Below are 21967 nucleotides of genomic sequence, written 5' to 3' on the forward strand. Positions count from 1 at the left end.
ATGTTTGTGAGGGTTGAAAGAGGTGGTTCTCTTGCAGGGGTACCACAGATAGAAGATTTTCCATCTTAAATGATTTCTAAATTGGTTCCATGATCTGAGTGAGTGAAGCACAATTGGGTCATTAGTGTATTTGCGATAACTTGCATTTATTGGAGCACAGAGCAGGGAATATAAAGAAGTGCTGCAGGATTTTACTTCTATTGCGGACCAGGCCTGTGTATGTTCATTTATTTGTGTTCAGGTTTTTATGGCTTGGATGTTTGCTGCCCAGTAATAAAACTGAAAATTAGGTAGAGCCATGCCACCTTCTGCCTGAGGTCTTTGTAGGGTCGCTCTTCGGCTACGTGAATGTTTTGAGTTCTAAATAAATGAGGTTATGGTTGAATCTAATTGCTTAAAAAATGATTTAGTGATATATATTGGGATATTTTGAAATAAAAAAAGAAGCTTAGGAAGGATATTCATCTTAACAATGTTAATTCTTCTGGCTAGAGTGAGATGAAGGGTTGACCATCTATGCAAGTCTTGCTTAATTTTTTCCATACAGACAGCAAAATTGTTGATAAAGAGCTTTATGTTTACTTGTGATATTTACGCCTAGGTATTTAAACTGATCTGCTATGGTAAAAGGAAGGGTGTCCAATCTAATATTATATGCTTGTGAATTCACTGGAAAGAGTATACTGTTATTCAAATTAATTCTGAGACCAGAGATCTTTTGAAAATCTGAAAGTGCTGTTAAAACTGCAGGCACAGTGTTTTCTGGGTTTGATATATATAAAACCATATCATCTGCATATAGAGAAATTTTCTGTTCCAGTCCTTCTCGGTTAATCCCCTTTATCTGATAAGAATTTCGACAGTGGACCTCCAGTGGTTCAATGGCGATTGCAAACAGCAGTGGTGACAAAGGGCATCCTTGTCTGGTGCCACGTTCTAGTTTAAAGTAGTCTGAACAAATGTTGTTAATACAGACTGAGGCTTCTGGACTGGTGTACAGTAGTTTGATCCATGCACAAATATTCGGGCCAAACCCAAATTTCTCCAATGCAGTAAAAAGGTAGTTCCAATTCAATCATATCAAATGCTTTTTCTGCATCCAATGGTAATCTCTGGGTTGTTTGACTTTGCTGGTGAATATATTGCATTAAACGGGCGTCGAAGATTGGAAGATAAGTGTCGGCCTTTAATAAATCCAGTTTGATCCTGTGATATTACCGAATGGCAGCACTTTCTCCATCCTTGTAGCTATGATTTTTGAGAGTATCTTGACATCATTATTCAGAAATGAAATTGGTCTGTATGATGCACATTGTAACAAGTCCTTATTTTGTTTAGGAAAGACGGTGATTAATGCTTGACGAAAAGTTTGAGGTAGAATTTGATTCTCTAGCTTTTGTAAATGTTGCCAATAACAGGGGAGCTAGCTGAGTGGAGAATTTCGTATAAAATTCTATAGGGTAGCCATCAGGGCCTGCTGATTTCCCGCCTTGAAGTGCCAATATAGCATCTTGTAATTCTGATAGGGTCAGAGGTTTATCCAGTTCCTCAGCACTAAAAGTATCTATTTGTGGTATCTGTAATGTATCCAGAAATGCATTAGATTGTGTGTTGTCTTCTTTAAACTCAGTAGAATATAAGGTTTTATAGAAGTCTCTAAATGTGTGCATTATATTTTTATGGTCAATGATTTCATCTCCATTAGTATTGGTGATTACTGGGATTGCATTGCGAACTTCTTGCTTGTGGATTTGTTGAGCTAAAGGCTTATTAGCTTTCTCTCCGTGTTTATAGTAATGATGTCTTGATTTATAAATAAGTTGTTCAGTTTCTTTAGTTGTCAAGATGTTGAGTTCTGTTTGCAGAGCCTGCCTTTTCCTATGAAGAGCCTCACTTGGACGCCTAGCTTATTCTTCATCTATTCTAGTAATTTCGCTTCTTAGCTCTGACAGTTTCTTGGTTTCTAATTTATTTCTTTGGGAAAGATATGAAATAATCTGTCCTCTTAAGAAGGCCTTTAGAGTTTCCCAGAGTGTTCCTGCAGAGACCTCTGTGGGTGTGTTTGTCTCTAGGAAGAAGCTAATTTGTTTGGATATAATTTCTGTACAGTTCTCGTCTGCTAATAGAAGTGGGTTAAGGCGCCATCTGCGAGGTGAGTGTGGGGCGCATAATGATTTTAGCTCCAAAACTAGAGGTGCATGGTCGGAGATAACAATTGTGTCGTATTTACAAGATTTAATCGTAGGCAAGAAATTATTATCTCTCTATTATAAAAAGAAATCCTGTCCCCTGTCCTGATAGTCTACGATACGTGATCATCTCGAAAGATAATTTAAAGACCCGCGAGACAAAAGAGACCTGCCACGGTGCGTCTCACGGGAACATAGAACGAGAGTCTTGCAAGACACACCTGTTAAAGGTGAGAAGTCAGGGAAAATACGAATTAGATTATTTTCAAATATAATCTCTTGCTTGTGTCTGAGAAGTGCCATCACATCAAGCTTACATTGTAGTCGCTCAAAGCGAACAATAAAAGACCTAGGTTTAAAGGTATTTGAACTGTGTACAGTAATCCCTCCTCCATCGTGGGGGTTGCGTTCCAGAACCCCCCGCGAAAGGTGAAAATCCGCGAAGTAGAAACCATATGTTTATATGGTTATTTTTATATTGTCATGCTTGGGTCACAGATTTGCACAGAAACACAGGAGGTTGTAGAGAGACAGGAACGTTATTCAAACACTGCAAACAAACATTTGTCTCTTTTTCAAAAGTTTAAACTGTGCTCCATGACAAGACAGAGATGACAGTTCTGTCTCACAATTAAAAGAATGCAAACATATCTTCCTCTTCAAAGGAGTGCACGTCAGGAGCACAGAATGTCAGAAAGAGAGAGAAAAGCAAACAAATCAATAGGGCTGTTTGGCTTTTAAGTATGCAAAGCACCGCACGGCACAAAGCTGTTGAAGGCGGCAGCTCACACCCCCTCCGTCAGGAGCAGAGAAAGAGAGAGAGAGAGAGACAGAGAAAAACAATCAATCAAAAATCAATATGTGCCCTTCGAGCTTTTAAGTATGCGAAGCACCGTGCAGCATGTCGCTTCACGAAGCAGCTGCACAGAAGGGAGCAAAGTGAAGATAATCTTTCAGCATTTTTAGACGAGCGTCCGTATCGTCTAGGTGTGCGAACAGCCCCCCTGCTCAATCCCCCTACGTCAGGATCAGAGAATGTCAGCGCAAGAGAGAGAGAGAGAGAAAAGTACGTTGGGTAGCTTCTCAGCCATCTGCCAATAGCGTCCCTTGTATGAAATCAACTGGGCAAACCAACTGAGGAAGCATGTACCAGAAATTAAAAGACCCATTGTCCGCAGAAATCCGCGATATATATTTAAATATGCTTACATATAAAATACGCGATGGATTGAAGCCGCAAAAGGTGAAGCGCGATATAGCGAGGGATTACTGTATACGATAAGCTGCTGCTATCTTGGTATCTGGTTTAAAGTCATCTCCAATTATTTTAGAGAGTAATTCTACTGCAAATTTCACTGGGTTTGTACTTTCTCGTTTCTCAGGTAGACCTTCGATTCTAATATTATTCCTTCTGCACCCATCCTCCAGGGCTGCAAGTCTGTCTCCGAGTTTTTTGCATTCGGAATTCGCAGCTGTAGCTTTTTCAACTGCGTTAGATACCAATTGTTCTGCTGTTTCACTTTGAGCCATGAATGTCTGCTTAATGTCATCCAGCTGATCGGCAAGTTTTTTCAGTTTGGATCTATTTTCTTCAGTGTGTCCCATGGCAGTTTTTAAGTGAGATAGCAGCTACAGATATCTTTTTTAGGGCACCAGAAGCAAAGGTGTAAATAGAGCAGTGTTTTCCAACCCTTTTTCTGTGGTGGCACACTTTTTGTAACACAAAAAAATCCCAAAAAAGCATTAAATCTATACATGTGCTAAACTGACCAAAGGAGCAGGGCAGAGGATGGAAAAAAAGCAGCCTAGAGATTGCTGTTCACAGACAAAGCACTTAGTGTGCTTTGGACGCAGCTGCTTTGATCCTTTGCCCAGTCATACAGGTGGTCCCCCAAAACATCTCCTGGTTGCTAAATTGCTCTCTAAGTGCTGCATCTGCAAAACAGCAATCGGGGAGCTGCTTTTATGTCAGTTTCTCCAGGTAGTACCATCCTCCTCTGACAGGTATCAAAAAACTGGACTCGGGGGCCGTTATTTCCACGGTGCACCAGTTGGAAAACTTGCCTGTAGAGTATAATTATCAAATTGTTGATGATGATGAACAATTGAAGATGGTATTTGTGGATTTTTAACATAAGTTTTAATGTATGTCCATTTAAGAGATGTGTATTCTTTCAATTAAATCAGTTTTCAGCAGTGTGTTCAAAGTCTACAGTTGTTTTGATCATTTTTTTACTTTGACATGTCTGTGTCTCATATGATATGCCAATTTGAGAATTAATACACTGGCCTTGTTGACTTCTTTTCAATTTGCCTTTTAGGAACAAATCCATATTCAGGTTGTACTTGCTAAAGTAGTATTTTGTTAAAAGTTCAGGTTTAAGGTCATTGTTTAAGTTTAAACTATGCAATTATTTTTTTATTTTTAATATTCTTTTGTGCTGATTGTACATCGATTTTATGATTCAGTGTGTATTTACTTCATGATTTATGTATTAATTTTATAGTTACTTTTTAATATATATTATGTGTGTGTGTATACATGTGTGTGTATATACTGTATATATATAATTATGAGGGGCCGTTTAGGAAAAAAGATTGGTTCATAAATATATACATTGGTTCAGATATATATATATATATATATATATATATATATATATATCGGTTCGGATACATTGGTTTGAATATATACATTGGTTTTAATACATCCGGTCAGATATATACATTGGTTTAGATACATCGCTTGAGATATACTGTATATAAATTGGTTTGCATAGATCCGTTCTGATATATATACATTGGTTGAGATACATCCATTCAGATATATACATTGGTTTGAATACATCCTTTCAAATATATACGTTGGTTGAGATCTATATATTGGTTGACATACATTGGTTACGATATATACATATATATATATATATATATATATATATATATGCCAATACAGAATAACAGAAATTACCGGGTGGCTTTCGGTCAATGATAAACCAGCGTCCGTTGAGGTGAAAAAATGGGAGGTACTGCGGTTGCTATCAATGCTTCCTGGTAACTCAGCTTTTGAGAAGAATCTGTCATGGGATGGACAAGAGGGAGTGAGTGAGGCGAGTACAATGAGCGGGATGGGGCGAGGAGGCGGGTATCTGTGTGAGTGTTTTAAATAATGAAAGGAAAAAAAAGTGCTTTGAAATCGAGGACCCCCAACCAAGACGGCTTACAAAACAAAACACAACAGACAGGCATACGCTACTTGTATAAAATATGCACAATAATTACAACAGTGTTGAAGCAATGATGAAGTGAAAGGGAGATGCTAAACTTGGGTGGCCGCGTTGTGCCTGCCCGTAAATCCCAACCGATGTATATATCTGAACGGATGTATCTCAGCCAATGTATATATCTGAATGGATGCATTCAAACTGATGTATATATTTCAACCAATGTATCCCAACCAATGTATATATCTGACCGGATGCATTCAAACCGATGTATATATCTCAACCAATGTATATATCCGAACCGATATATATATCTAAACTAATGTATATATTTATGAACCAATCTTTTTTTCCTGAACAGCCCCATATAATATTTATATAATGTATATAAAACTGCTCAAAAATCAAATAAACACTTTAAAAACACATCAGATCTCAATGGAAAAAAATCATGCTTGATATCTATACTGATATGGACTGGGTAATAATGTGTTATGAAAGAGAGGATGCTGCATCGTTTGATGGAAATAGAAAATTATCAACCTACAGCAAGGTTATTATAGTTTTGCCTTTATATATTAGTTTTTATTTCTATATTTTTTGTGACCTTACTTGGAAATTCAGTTTAGTTTTAGTTTTCCTTCGATGTGTATTTTTAGTTTTAATATAGTTTTCATTTTACAAAGATATTTATTATATTTTTTAGTTTTAGTAATTATGGTACGGTTAAAGAGCTACTATGTAGTTTAGTTTTGTGTCACAATGAGACAGAACTGTACACTTAACGGGTTTGGATATAATATTAGTTTAACGTTAGTGGAAGCTTACTACACTACATGGCACAGTTTACTATTTGGTTTTGTTTTTGTCTGATAAAAACAAACATAATCAAAAACAGGTACTGAATATGAACAATTTTACACAATTTTATAATTTTTAAAATATTTTCTGTCATTTGTGCTGAACAAATCTGCGCTGCCTGTTGACATTTTTTTCCTTTTCCTTTTATTGCCCAGAATGGGCCAATTTGTAATGAAATTTAGGTGAATTTTAAGGTGTGAGGGTTTTTTAATCTAAATGTCTACAGCACACAAGATATCCTGAACAACACTGTGTGCTTATAATGAATGCCTTCAATATTGCATTCAAAAATCTCAAACACTGGGCTTTGTTATTTTCTACCAGCCATACTGATCTTCAATTCCTTCTCAGGCACATACAATTGATAGACAGAATTTTGCCACCTGCAGGCCTGAAAAGATATCAAAAATTAGAAAACAGAATCTACTGTGTTTTGACAGGTGTGATCATGAAAATCATGAGGGCTTAGGGAGAGCAGGGGTCTTAGGCTTGAATCAGTGTACAGACCCCACCTAGCTGTATTGAGGGAAATAAAGAAAAACAAGCAAGTAGTGTCAAGGTTAGGGGCAGTGAGACTTGAACAGCATAAAGGACAGTAAACCCATAATGAGAAGAGCAAGAGCAGGTAATAGGAGTACGGACAGGCATAAAACGAAAGAGACAGTATCTGAGATTAAGAACAATATATACATTATCTAAAACTTATCCAGAGCAGAATGGCAGGAAACCCGGAGCCACCTGTTCCTTTAGGGAGGTAGTACCTCCCTAGTTGGAATAAGTTCTTTTGTAATTGCAGTGTTTTAAGTAACCAAAAACTATATAGATATAATATTAAAGGCGATATCCCTCCCATAGTGATACAGCGGTAAAAATCACATAAGAGAAAATAACTTAGCTTTCTTTACTGACGATTTACGCGGCATTACAGATGGGAAGCCAAATAGCAAGACAATACCAAGGTGGGATCTTGATCTATACAGTCTGCCATTTTTCGTCGCTGCGCTGGAAGGCTTTTCAGGACGGATGACGATATCACCCATCCATCCGTCGGCTTCAAAGTGTTTGGCTGCTGTCCAAGTCTTTTGTACTGGTTTCTCCACGTGCAGGCCCTTACTTAGGTTCCAAACAAGGGAAGAAGATTTTGTGCTGACTTTTAACACAGGACAAAATAGTATACATCTGTCTTTAGGCTGATAATACATTCCTCAAGCTGTCTTTGTCTATCTTGTCCTATGCTACTAAATCTGGCTCAGCTATGCATGTACAAAGAAAAAAAAAACAGATTGAAAATGTCTGCACAGAGACCGTGACATTAAACTTAATATTATAACAAACTTATTATAACACCACCCCAGCAGGTTTGGATCCAAGGCAGGAAAAATCTCTGGTATGCAATATGTATGATATGGCTGATGTTAAGAACAAAAAGAATATGATATTTCAACTGTCTACTTTGACAGAGAGAGAAACATTAAAAAAATGGGGACAGATAATTTTAAAATTCTGCTACTGGATTATTTTCATAATATCAGGTATTTTGAGCTGTGAATATGAACTAAAAACATAAATTAATAAATACAAAAACACATTAGTATGTTTAGCTTTTCATCACTTGGCAGAGACTCTTCGCCTACCTACCTGTAGTTCAGGATGTAGGATGTTGCCAACTCAGGAATTTTACAAAGTTTGTATCGCTTCATTGTTAAACAACGTTTTTAAAGCAAAAGTGATTGGTCAGCAACAATATGCTGATCTTGTATGATGACCTTGTCAGTCTCTCAATCAGTGCTGTTTTATTTTCATAAATCGGGAGTGGTCTCCCCTAGACTTTCTCGTGTACTCAGATATGGGGATGGATATTTGAGGAATAAACCGCAAGACAATGATTATATTACGTACATTAAAGAACCATCAACAACAAATCAAATCAAACTAATAATATATTGAACAATTATTATAAAAGTAAAGTTGAATAAAAAATAATCGAGAATGTGTTAATACAGTTAATACAGATCTAAAATTTTGATGTAACAAACACATGCCAAATTTCATCCATCTATCTAGTTGCGTTTTTGAGTTATCGTTTTTTTTTATTTATATATATACTGTATATATATATATATATATATATATATATATATATATATATATATATATATATATATATATATATATATATATATATACATACACACACACACACACACACACACATACATAGTTCCTAAAAAATAAAAAAGTATTTTCGGACTTGGGGAGTTCTAAAACGTCAAGATTCATCAAAATCTTGAGGTCGAATTTTTTCATGATTACTATACCTTACTATACCTCATGTGTGAAGTGGCAGGTGAATTACTGTCAACAAAAAGCAGGCACCTGAGAAATATACTGAAACGTTATTCACTTGTGATTTTTCTGTCCATACGGTAAAGTTTTTGTTGACCAGCACATTCCAGTTTCAGGCGTTAGAATTACATCTTGATATACAACAAGTGCAAAGAAAGGCAGCGCGTAAATCACTTTCTTTTCCACATGCTTTACGTGCATTTTCAACTCAAAATGTCACTGCAAATGCTGTGTGAACACCCACCCGCCATCACCAGCCGCCATTCGCTGGATGAATATATGCGGGCAGCTCGTGGAGGATGACTTTCAGTTTTAGAGTTAAAAGTGATAAGGGTTAACAACTAACAGCAAGAATATTCATTCAAAAACTAAAAATAAAATTATTTTTGTAAATTATTTTATTTCAGTTAGTCTTTCCAGCTACTTTAATAGATTCGTTTAATTTTAGTTTTTCATTTCGGTGTTACTTTATTTCAGTTTATGAAAATGTTTTTTTAATAATAGTTTCAGTTTTGATATTGAGTTTTCATTAACTATAATAACCTTGATCTACAGAGGGCTGAATTTAAAAACACCCCAAAAATCAAAGTGAAAAAATGAAGCAGAAGGCTAGTCCATTTTGCCTAAATTTCATTGCAGCAACTCAAAATCGTACTCAGTAGTTTGTGTGGCTCCCACGTGCTTGTATGCATGCCTGACAACGTCAGAGCATGCTCCTAATGAGACGATGGATGGTGTCCTGGCGGATCTCCTCCCAGATCTGTACCAGGGCATCACTGAGCTCAGGGACAGTCAGAGGTGCAACCTGGCAGTGTCGGATGAACCAATACATAATGTCCCAGAGGTGTTCTATTGGATTTAGGTCAGGCGAGTGTGTGGGCCAGTCAATGGTGTCCTCCATGAACTGCCTGCATACTCTCGCCACATGAGACCGGGCATTGTCATGCACCAGGAGGAACCCAGGACCCACTACACCAGCATAGGTTCTGGCAATGGGTCCAAGGATTTCATCCCAATACCTAATGGCAGTCAAGGTGCCGTTGTGTAGCCTGTAGAGGTTTTTGCGTCCCTCCAGAAAAGATGAGGAAAAAATGTCAGTGGCCTTCACCTGTTAAATCATTCCTGTTTTGGGTGTCGTCTCATTTTTGCCCCTCTAGTGCCCCTTTTAGTATTTTCATTAACACAAAAGCAGTTGAAACTGATTAACAACCCCCTCTGCTACTTAACTGATCAGATCAACATCCCAGAAGTTTCATTGACTTGATGCTATACTCTGATTAAAAAGTGTTCCTTTAATTTTTTGAGCAGTGTGTATGTGTGTTTATTTATTTATTTACTTATTAAGAGGGGCCATTCAGGAAAAAAAGATTGGTTCGTAAACATATAAATTGGTTATGATATATTGGTTCAGATACATTGGTTTGAATATATACATTGGTTTTAATACATCCTTTCAGATGTATATATATAGGTTCAGATATATAGATTGGTTGGGATACATACATTGGTTTGAATACATCCGTTCTGATTTGTATACATTGGTTGAGATACATTGGTTTGGATATATACATTGGTTTGAATACATCCATTCAGTATATACATTAGTTGAGATATATATGTTGGTTGATAGACATTGGTTATGATATATATATATTGGTTTAAATAGATCAGTTCAGATACATCCGTTCAGATGTATATATTGGTTGAGATACATCCGTTTGGATATATAGGTTGGTTCAGATATATACATCAGTTTGAATAGATCGGTTGGGATTTACGAGCAGGCACAATGTGGCCACCCAAGTTTAGCATCTCCATTTCGCTTCATTGCTTTAACATTGTTGTCATTATTGTGCATATTTTATATAAGTAGCATATGCCTGTCTGTCGTGTTTTGTTTCGTAAGGAAGCCCCCGGACACAAACCAGTGATCATTTAACTGTGAGTTAATCTTACCCCTGTACCACCACCTCTTCCTGTTAGATACAGCGCATTATAATTTTGAGCACTACTTTTTTATTTCAAACTGTCATAAATAAATTATATCAAAAAGGTTTTTTAAAAAGCCACTTTGAAATAAATAGGGTAAGTAATTACTTTTTTTTTTTATGCCTATTTCTTTTGTCAGATCACAAAAAAAAAATATCTTTTGGGGTACCGCAGTATTTTACTTATTACTTTATTTGTGCCATGAGATGAAAAAGGTTGAAAATCGCTGGTTTAGATATATACACACACACACCAGTTTGGATATATATATAAATCTGTTCAGATAGACTGGTTCAGATATATATACATTGGTTTAGATATATTATACATACACCGGTTCAGATATATATAAATACGTTCAAACAGGCCAGTTTACATATTCTCTTCTTGTGTCAGCGCGTGCATGTGCCAGTGCTTACGCCTAAAAAAAAAAAGATTGTCCTGTCAAAATAAGACTCTTTCTCCTTCTTGACATGAATCATCTTTAAATGAAATGCTGCCAATAAGGAATAATTGCAATCACCGTGCTGCTTTCTATCTATGATGAACTAACGTTTTATGGGGTGAAAAAATAATCGCCCCTGACAGATACGTGCAACCCACAATTTGTGAGTTTGAGTGTGTGTATGTACATGCGTGTGTGTGTGGTTTTGTCAGTTTTACTATAAAAACAGTTAAACATCAGTTATTTGTGAAGCAGGAATATTCTGGTCATTCTGATCCCTGATCAACATTTAAAAGAAACAGAGAAACTCCAGTGTTTTCCTCCATAACATCCTTTCAGCAAATGGGACTAAGTTCTTTGCTGAAGCAGATCGCCCTTTAATGAAATGCTTCTAAGACAGAATAACAGAAATCACCGGGTGGCTTTCGGTCAATGATTCACCAACATCTCATGAGGTGAAAAAATGGGACGTACTGTGGTTGCAATCAATGCTTTCCAGTAACTCGGCTTTTGAGAACAATCTGTCATGGGAGGACCAAGAGGGAGCAAGTGAGGTGGGTACAATGAGCCGGAGCGGGGTGAGGAGGCAGGTATCTGCAAGTGTTTTAAATAATGAAAGTAAAAAAAGTGCTTTGAAATTGACCCCCAACCAAGACGGCTTATGAAACAAAACGTGACAGACCAGCATATGCTGCTTGTATAAAATATGCACAATAATGACAACAATGTTGAAGCAATGATGAAGTGAAAAGGAGATGCTACACTTGGGTGGCTGCGTTGTGCCTGCCTGTAAATTCCAACCGATCTATTCAAACCGATGTATATATCTGAACCGACCTATATATCCAAACTGATATATCTCAACCAATATATATATATATATATATATATATCTGAACGGATGTATCTGTACTGATAAATATATCTAAACCGATCTATTTAAACCAATATATATATCCTAACCAATGTATCTCAACCAATGTATATATACAGTATCAGAACGGATCTATGCAAACCAATTTATATATATCTCAATGAATGTATCTAAACCATCCATCCATCCATTTTCCAACCCGCTGAATCTGAACACAGGGTCACGGGGGTCTGCTGGAGCCAATCCCAGCCAACACAGGGCACAAGGCAGGAACCAATCCTAATGTATCTGAAACCAATATATATATTTACGAGCCAATCTTTTTTTCCTGAATGGCCCCTCATAAATACATACATATGTATGTACATATGTATATGTTTGTATATATAGGTTAACCGTTGTCATTAATTTCTTTTTTTTTTCTTTTTAGTTCACTCGTTCCCTCCAGGGTATAGTTATATTCCTGTTTCTTATCAAATACATTCATTTGTTTCGAGTTAATAAAGTGATGGCTCCATGTGTGGCAAGGTTACGTCTTTCTAGCTTCAATACAGTAATCTCTGTGGTGAGTTATGATATATTTTTTTTGTTTGCATTTCTGTTTACTTGATTAAACTAATTTTCTTACTTCATTATGTTCACTATTGTCATCATATTATCTAATAGCTATGTTTGAAGTCTGTATTGTAATTTTTTCAGATTTAGAGAGTACTTTTCATAGATAGATTGTACTTTATTTGTCCCAAGAGGGAAACTTTGCTTTTACTAAAGCTGAAGAAATTTAGAAAAATTATATAAACACCACCACCCGTAAAACACACTCAAGAATAAAGAATAAAAAAAGTTTGTCCTTATCTTTGTCTTTTTCACATTTCTTTATTTTTCATGTAATGTGTCAGAGTAATGGGGGTTGTATAAATATTAAAGAAAAAAAAATTACTGAAAGTGTGTCTTTGCAACTAAACAGCATGTATTGCAGTACACATGATTTTACTAATGGAGAATTTTATTTTGTAGTTAACAGGCCTTATCATCATCATTGCATACACCTGCCTTGGAAATTTACTTTTCATGAGTGCATTCCATCCATTCAGTACCATTAAGAGGTCCTTCCAGACTTTGCTCTCACAGTTCCTTGGGGCAAGTGAACTGAAGACTTTGTCCTCTTTATATCATACACACCAGCTATCTGTAACCATTTTCAGTGGAACTTTTTTCTTCATCATGACAATTTTTTGGACTGCAATGGTGGGTATTTAAAAGCCAAAATATTCTAATAATAATAATAATAATTAGTATTGTATGATGAATAAGTATGATATTCCTGCTGAGTGGACTAACATTTGCATGTTTTACCTCACAGCCCTTGGAGCTCTGGACTAAAGGTCTGCGTGGGTCTGATTTTTTTTTTTTCCTTAAACCCACCTGCTCCCACAGTACTCCATCTCACACTAGCCCCTCCCGCATACATTTGGCCTCATTTGTCCCGCTCCCGCCTGCTGAAACACATTGTTTCCATTAAAAAGAAGTCATGTATGGTTGATAAGCCTGTTTAACATGATCTTGTACAAGGAAGTTGCTGTAGGTTTCCCCTCTTTGGCCTAATTGTCCATTACACTTTTTTGACCACAATTCTACTTCATCAGTATTTAATACAGATCTTCCAATGGGACTTAAATAATAATTTCTGAGCACAAGTCTGCACGTCTTTTTCACAAAAAGAAACAAAGAGCAGTGTAAGCAACATGTCTTGTTAAAGCTTTGTAAGTAGACAACTACTTACTATTCTATATTGAAATATAGTATGATCTATGTTAATAATTGCTATTCATTCCACAAAAATGTGCAGCAAACACGGAAGGCCTACATACAAGTTGCACATATACGTTTTGCTTAAAACATAAGCTTTTTTTATTTGCTATGTTACTGGTAGCTTAACAGACACTCCCCACTTTCTCGGAGTACTTTTTGCTTATCAATACAAGCACACTGTAACCAAGCAAAGCACTGTGAACATGCTTGCATCTCGTCTGCTCGCAAGCTCTTTGAAGAAAAAGGGAGTTACTAACAGCTGTCCAGTTAACTTCACTGTACTCTTTGATTTAGTGCAATTGCATTAAATTGCAATTATCACAAATTATTACAAATCTCTTCTTGCTCCTGTGCCTTTGCCATCCTCATAAATAAAAGATATAGAAACAGAAGCTTTGGGCAGAGAAATGTTGCTCCTTTGTAGAGCATTTGAATAAGAGTTGGTGCTGAACAGTTTGTTGATAGGTACTTTCAAGAAGTCATATCATCTAATTCTAAATCACTCATTGCATCATTGTGCAGTTTCAGAAAAGAGACCACAGTTGTATCTTTTTGATAATGCAACCAATCAGCAAATTGCTGCAGCACTGAATTTAGCAATATAGCTTGTCTCCACAGACCTCATAAGCTTTTCTTGTTGTCCAGCATGTTTAAAATACTGAGGGAATCATGTTAATTACAATCAGGTATTTGGGAAGTTGAATAAAAAAAAAAAAATGTGACACATGCTATCTTTGATGACATGCTCAGTTTGTTGATGGTCCTATTTAAACATTTTGATCGCTAATGAAATTATCTCGAGCAGTGTACTGGCTGATGGAAATTGTAGTCACCACATCAGCATTTTCCACAAGGTTGCTCGAAATTGATCATGCTGACTGCCACAGCACCTGGAAGCAGTTGAGCTTTATAGCCCTTGCTAAACACATAATTTTCAACCTTTCTTGAAGTTTGCTCCTTTCACTTTGCTTCTGTAGATAGCCATCATTTGCGTAAACCAGCACACCCCATTTCGTGCAATCACATTCAACACTGTGGTAAAAAAGGGACTCGGTGTGTTAAAAATGTCCCACACGCTACTGCATTATTACAAACAAATATCAACAAATTAAAAACACATGCCAACTAATTTTTCAAATCTGAAAAGATTGCGGTCGCACTATAAGTCCCTGTCTTGAACCCCAGAACACGAGGCTGAGTCTCAGTACTTTAGCAAAACCAGCTTTATTCAGCTTGAAACAGAAAAAGCACAGCTATTTATTGTAGTGGGATTTACCACTGTCCTATATACACAGACACAGCAGTCAGGCGGGGTTGTGGCCAAATAATACTGTTTCCTGCATTTACAATGTTCCTTGTATCACCCATGTAGATCCTTTTGGAGTTGCTTCGGCAGCAAGCTGCAGCAGTGCTGTGAGCCTGCTTGTTGCCCCGGCAACAAATAAACAGTCTTACAAAGACGCGTTGATCACACTTCGGGACGCTCTTCGGTGTGTCGTCCCGTTAGGGGAAGTCTCAAGAGTTTAGAAACCTTACAACAGTGACTTTGCTTTTTCTTGAACAAGTGGCGCACTACTAGGAATGTTTCTTGAACAAGCATCACTGAACCACATAAAAACTGCTTTTCGACGCCTTCAAATGCAACAGTTCGCATACGTTTGCCCTGAGGCTCAAAGTTTGCAACCAGAGATTTTTCTTCTTTTTGCTCGTTCTTTCAAGAAAGTTGACAGTGTTGATGGTGAAATTCCGAATTCACTTTTTTCTTTTTGTCAGAATCGAGAGTTGCAAAAATTTCACATTTTTTTTTCTAATGTGAACTATTGTCGTTTTTCGTGTCTGCCATTTCTATAGGTATGGTGACAATGAGTTAAATTCCAATGGATGTTTTTCAAATGTTAACGAGCAATAAGCAAAAGGTATCACTGAAAACCACAGAAAACAAACACAGCAAAAAAACAGTACGAGGAAAGTTAGAAAAAATTTACATTGTTTCTGTTTGGGGATCATTGTGCACAACTGAGCTGTGACCACCGAATAAACTGCTCTGTGGGTGATTCATTTAGGCATTTCAAGGTCTTTTGGGCACTTCATTGTAATGAAAGTATCCACTGAATGTAAAATACTTCATTGTAATGAAAATTTCATTGTAACAGAATTTTACCTGTGTGTGTATATGTGTGTGTGTGTATGTATGTATGTATGTATGTATGTATATATATATATATATATATATATATATATATATATATATATATATATATATATATAATATAAATATTTTAGTTATTTTAATTGATATTCTGATTATTGTATTTTTATTCTGATTCTTTTTAATTAAGATGATTGGAACTTTTACTTCATTTTCACATGATGCCAAGAAGTCTTCTAGAAGCAAACATTTTGTCACTTTCAAAGAGGTTGTGATTTATGCCAGAGAGAGATTTTTTAATTATATTTGTGGAAGAGGACAAAAGTTATTTGACAGTTATTCCATAATGAACAATGTGAGTATACATGTTTGTGTTTTTTTTATTGATCTCAAAGATTCATCTTTGTATTATATTAGACAAAGGTACAATACTGTGCAAAAGTTTTAGGCAGGTGTGGAAAAAATGCTGTAAACAAAGAATGCTTTCAGAAATATAAATAAGGATTGTTTATTGTTATCAATTTACAAAATGCAAAGTGAGCAAACAAAAGAAAAATCTAAATCAAATCAATATTTGGTGTTACTACCTTTTGCCTTCAAACCAGCATCAATTCTTATAGGCACACTTGCACAAAGTCAGGGATTTTGTAGGATTATAGTCAGGTGTATGATCAACCAATTATACCAAACAGGTGCTAATGATCATCAATGTCACACGTAGGTTGAAACACAGTCATTAACTGAAACAGAAACAGCTGTGTAGGAGGCTTAAAACTGGGTGAGGAACAGCCAAACTCTGCTACCAAGGTGAGGTTGTGGAAGACAGTTTCATGTCATGGCAAGATTGAGCACAGCAACAAGACACAAGGTAGTTATACTGCATCAGCAAGGTCTCTCCCAGACAAAGATTTCAAAGCAGACTGGGGTTTCAAGATGTGCTGTTCAAGCTCTTTTGAAGAAGCACAAAGAAACGGGCAACGTTGAGGATCGTAGACGCAGTGGTCGGCCAAGGAAACTTAGTGCAGCAGATGAAAGATACATCAAGCTTATTACCCTTCGAAATCGGAAGATGTCCAGCAGTGCCATCAGCTCAGAACTGGCAGAAACCAGTGGGACCCAGGTACATCCATCTACTGTCCGGAGAAGTCTGGCCAGAAGTGGTCTTCATGGAAGAGTTGCAGCCAAAAAGCCATACCTCCGACGTGAAAACAAGGGCAAGCGATTCAAGTATACACGAAAACATAGGAACTGGGGTGCAGAAAAATGGCAGCAGGTGCTCTGGACTGATGAGTCAAAATTTGAAATATTTGGCTGTAGCAGGAGGCAGTTTGTTCATCGAAGAGCTGGAGAGCGGTACAATAATGAGTCTGCAGGCAACAGTGAAGCATGGTGGAGGGTCCTTGAACGTTTGGGGCTGCCTTTCTGCAAATGGAGTTGGAGATTTGGTCAGGATTAATGGTATTCTCAATGCTGAGAAATACAGGCAGATACTTATCCATCATGCAGTACCATCAGGGAGGCGTATGATTGGCCCCAAATTTATTCTGCACCAGGACAATGACCCCAAACATACAGCCAAAGTCATTAAGAACTATCTTCAGCGTAAAGAAGAACAAGAAGTCCTGGAAGTGATGGTATGGCCACCACAGAGCCCTGATCTCAACATATTCGAGTGTGTCTGGGATTACATGAAGAGACAGAAGGATGTGAGGAAGCCTACATCCACAGAAGATCTGTGGTTAGTTCTCCAAGGTGTTTGGAACAACATACCAACCGAGTTCCTTCAAAAACTGTGTGCAAGTGTACCTAGAAGAATTGATGCTGTTTTGAAGGCAAAGGATGGTCACACCAAATATTGATTTGATTTAGATTTCTCTTTTGTTCATTCACTGCATTTTGTTGATTGATGAAAATAAATGATTAACACTTCCATTTTTGAAAGCATTCTTTGTTTACAGCATTTTTTCACACCAGCCTAAAACTTTTGCACAGTACTGTATATCTTGAAAATGTCAGGGAGTAATATTTAATGATATTTCCATGGATATTTGATTAAGGATAAAATTGCATTGTGCTTTGTAGTATTGGCTAGTGTTATTATAACCAGTCTAGAGCTGCCCTTATTGCGTTATTCTTTATTACAGTGCGCACATGTGTTACGTGAGGTGGGTGATCCCAGTTTACCTGATAAATACTAAGATCCTTCCTCACATGTGCAAATATCCTATTATTTCTCACAATGCTTCCTTTTTGTTTTTTTCTTTTCAACACATACATTTCTCACCAATAATGATAAAAGAAAAGATTGGTTAAAAGAAAAAGTAACTGCTACTCCCACTCTGAGAGTTCCATCCACCTGTTGAGCCTTCTCCCCAACTCATCTTCCAAATACACATGCCATTGGGCAGCTTTAATGGTACAATAATATTCTAAACAACACAGAGGAAATAAAACTTATTTGGCCTCAAAAGTGGTAGCTCACAGCAAGACAATCCAGAAAAACCCGAATTACCCGAGATATAATGCTGATCTCTCATATCATTCAATAATAAAAAAAATAATAACCAGGTCAGCCAAAAATTCAATTTTTTGTTTATATTTTTTGAAGTGCTAGGATACACACTTAATACATTCAGTTTGATTTTTATATTTTGTATTTTCATAAGTTTAGTTTTTTTTTTTTTTTTTTTTTGAGTAGGTCAGGTCACAGATCAACAGCAATCTTGTTTTGCTCCCAAAACACAGACATGAAATTCAATAGAACACAGCAAAGTGAGAAGGTGAAGTTTCACAAGCAGGAACTACAAAATAGAAAAAGATACTGCCATAGAACTCTGCGTTAACGTTTCTCAGCTGCATCACCACTACTCTCTTCTGTTGTAGAGTCAACCCCTCAGTGAGAGAAAATCATTCATTTGGAAAATTATTCTTTTTAGACATCATTTGCTCCACTCGCACAGCCATACAATAAGTAATTTTATGTGTTGCTGCATTTTTATTTTGTCTTGTCCAGACTTAATTAATGTAAGGCATCTGTTTGATAAAAGTTGTGGTTTTATTTGCAGAACCATTACCTGGATGAATTTGAGACCCTGATGGACGAACTGCTCTTTAGGCTAAATTCTTTATCAAACAGCTTATATCATTTTCTCCCTGCAAAGCAGAGATTATGTCTAGAAGAAGACAGCACCATAGCATATCAGTCAGACTGCTACTTTACCCAGGATTCAGAGGTATGGCCATCTTTATATTATTACCCACTAAAAGAAATTATACTATATTAAAATGATTACAGTGATCCCTCGCTATATCGCGCTTCGCCTTTCGCGGCTTCACTCCATCGCGGATTTTATATGTAAGCATATTTAAATATATATCGCGGATTTTTCGCTGCTTCGCGGGTTTCTGCGGACAATAGGTCTTTTAATTTCTGGTACATGCTTCCTCAGTTGGTTTGCCCAGTTGATTTCATACAAGGGACGCTATTGGCAGATGGCTGAAAAGCTATCCAGCTAACTTTCTCTCTCTCTCTCTCTCTCTCTCTTGCGCTGACGTAGGGGGGTGTGAGCAGGGGGGCTGTGTGCAGCTGCTTCCTGAAGGACAGGCTGCACGGAGCTTCGCATACTTAAAAGCTCAAAGGGCACGTATTGATTTTTTTTATCTGTCTCTCGCTATCTCTCTCTCTCTCTCTCTCTCTCTCTCTCTCTCTCTTCCTGCTCCTGACAGAGGGGGTGTGAGCTGCCGCCTTCAACAGCTTTGTACCGGCGGTGCTTCGCATACTTAAAAGCCGTATTGATTTTTTTTTTGACTGCTTGCTTTGCACTCCTTTGAAAAGGAAGATATGTTTGCATTCTTTTAATTGTGAGACAGAACTGTCATCTCTGTCTTGTCATGGAGCACAGTTTAAACTTTTGAAAAAGAGACAAATGTTTGTTTGCAGTGTTTGAATAACGTTCCTGTCTCTCTACAACCTCCTGTGTTTCTGCGCAAATCTGTGACCCAAGCATGACATTCTAAAAATAACCATATAAACATATGGTTTCTACTTCGCGGATTTTCCTACTTCGCGGGTGGCTCTGGAACGCAACCCCCGCGATGGAGGAGGGATTACTGTACATCTTTGTTTGTTTTTTTCTTTTCAATCATCCATCCATTTTGTGCACAAACATTTTCCAGTCCAGGGTTGGAAAAGCCAAAGTCTGCCTGAAAGCAGCATCATAAAGACAAGGAATGATGCCAACCCTAGACATCATGCTAGTTCATTGTAGGAAGTGCTTGTAAACACACGTTCACATGTAGACAGTCAACATTCACCAGTTAAACTGTGAATCATGTCTTTAGATGTGGAAACACAGAGTACTTACTCATGTCAAAAAAAGCATGTAGACATTGAGAGAATGTGCAAACTCTACGCATACATTGACCAACCTAGAATTTGAACCAAACTTCCTGAAGGTGTAAAGCATCGGTGGTAATCATAACAACATCATGCTACTTATAATTTATACTTAATTCAGAATTGTATTCATAATATATGTGCTGAACCACATATTTTAATAACAATTATGTTATTAGTGATGTTTTCAGATTTTGAGTCCCATACTTGTGCTGAGTACAACATCAGCACTATAAAAGAAGGTGGGCAAAGAGAGGAAGGAAAGAAGGAATTCAGTTTCTGAGCCAAATCATTTATGGGCGGAGTGGTGGCTCTGAGGCTAAGGAGTTGGTATCCTGAAGGTTGCCGGTTCGAATCCCTGTCACTGCCAAAAAGGCCACTGCTCTGCTGGGCCCTTGAGCAAGGCCCTTAACCTGTAATTGCTCCAGGGGCGCTGTACAATGGCTGACCCTGCGCTCTGACCCCAAGGGGTATGCGAAAACTACCAAATTCCTAATACAAGAAATTGTATAAGGCGAAATAAAGAACAAAAAAAAAAATCTCCCAATAATAGTGCTAGACATTTCCCAAGGATAGTCAATGCTGACCTTTAGCTCCATCTGTATATCTTCAGTTTTTCTGAAGACTCCTTAGTTATCAACTTTAATTCTGTTAGTCTGCTTTCTGAAATAAGTATTAAGGTTTGCTTCTCAAATTAACCATCTCATATTGTGTATTTATTTTTAAATGATCAAATTCATATCAAATATCAGCTTGAAAACAAGGCAGTGAATACTTTCAAGGGACCAATTGAATGTTACAGTCCTGAAATATTACTCCAGAATAGCAAAGGTGCCAGTACCAAAGGTGTCCTAATACATGTTTCTTTATTTATCTGTTTTCCCAGTGCCAGCCAGTGCTGGCTTTTCTCCCACAACTCTAGCCTCACTGAAGCCAGATGTATGTATAGTTTGCAGACAACCATAAGTGAATTTTGCCTAAAACTGGGCAGGAACAATTGCACAGCTCACTGAGTGTCACATATCTAAACCAATCCATTGCCTCGTGAAGATGATAGTGTAGGAGTCGATGTACACTCGAAAGCACAGGCAGCTATATTCATGAAAGTATGAACTGCAAAATACACATTTGTGTCACACTCCATCAAAAGGACTACTGAGCCACAGGAGTAGTGATGGGTACTATCAGAATTTTATCAATACTGATGCTGCTTATCGATACTGATACTTATTGATACTCTTATCAATACTACTCTCCATAATAGGGTGGAAAAAAATAGACATTATGTGAAAAGGTTCAACAGTTATTTTAATATATCATTTTTCAAAAATAACAAATTAGTTTCCTGTATTACTGTAGTGTTGCTTCACTGCCAGAAGCTAAACTTAAACATCAGAGAACTATTAAACATGTTGAACTATCTACAATATATTATTCACAGGAATAACTATTTACAAATTATTATAAACACGACTATTATACTAAATAAAAAAGTTAAAATAAGGGTAGTAACTTCTATCCACACGCTCTATAAAGCATCACCATTTCTCAGCCCAGTGTCTTTGAATTTTATATATCTACTAGCAAAATACCCGCGCTTCGCAGCGGAGAAGTAGTGTGTTAAAGAGGTTATGTAAACATATATATACATATATACATATCTACATATACACATATCTACA

General features: G+C 37.0%; 2 protein-coding genes across 2 annotated transcripts in view; one reads left to right on the top strand and one right to left on the bottom strand.

Annotated features, from left to right (window-relative positions):
- The window catches only part of LOC114643494 (polycystic kidney disease protein 1-like 1), a 246384-nt gene that overhangs the window by 209944 nt on the left and 14473 nt on the right, over positions 1-21967 (top strand). The window contains exons 27-30 of the mRNA XM_051928890.1: positions 12359-12493; positions 12946-13176; positions 16080-16244; positions 18955-19122. Of these exons, the coding sequence (XP_051784850.1) occupies positions 12359-12493; positions 12946-13176; positions 16080-16244; positions 18955-19122 (699 nt within the window). The remainder of the gene's footprint in view (positions 1-12358; positions 12494-12945; positions 13177-16079; positions 16245-18954; positions 19123-21967) is intronic.
- Positions 1-21967, bottom strand: part of abcb8 (ATP-binding cassette, sub-family B (MDR/TAP), member 8) — an 842402-nt gene that overhangs the window by 66027 nt on the left and 754408 nt on the right. The window lies entirely within an intron of this gene.

The sequence above is a fragment of the Erpetoichthys calabaricus genome, chromosome 6 (assembly GCF_900747795.2).
Source record: "Erpetoichthys calabaricus chromosome 6, fErpCal1.3, whole genome shotgun sequence".
In the NCBI taxonomy this organism is placed as follows: Eukaryota; Metazoa; Chordata; class Cladistia; order Polypteriformes; family Polypteridae; genus Erpetoichthys; species Erpetoichthys calabaricus.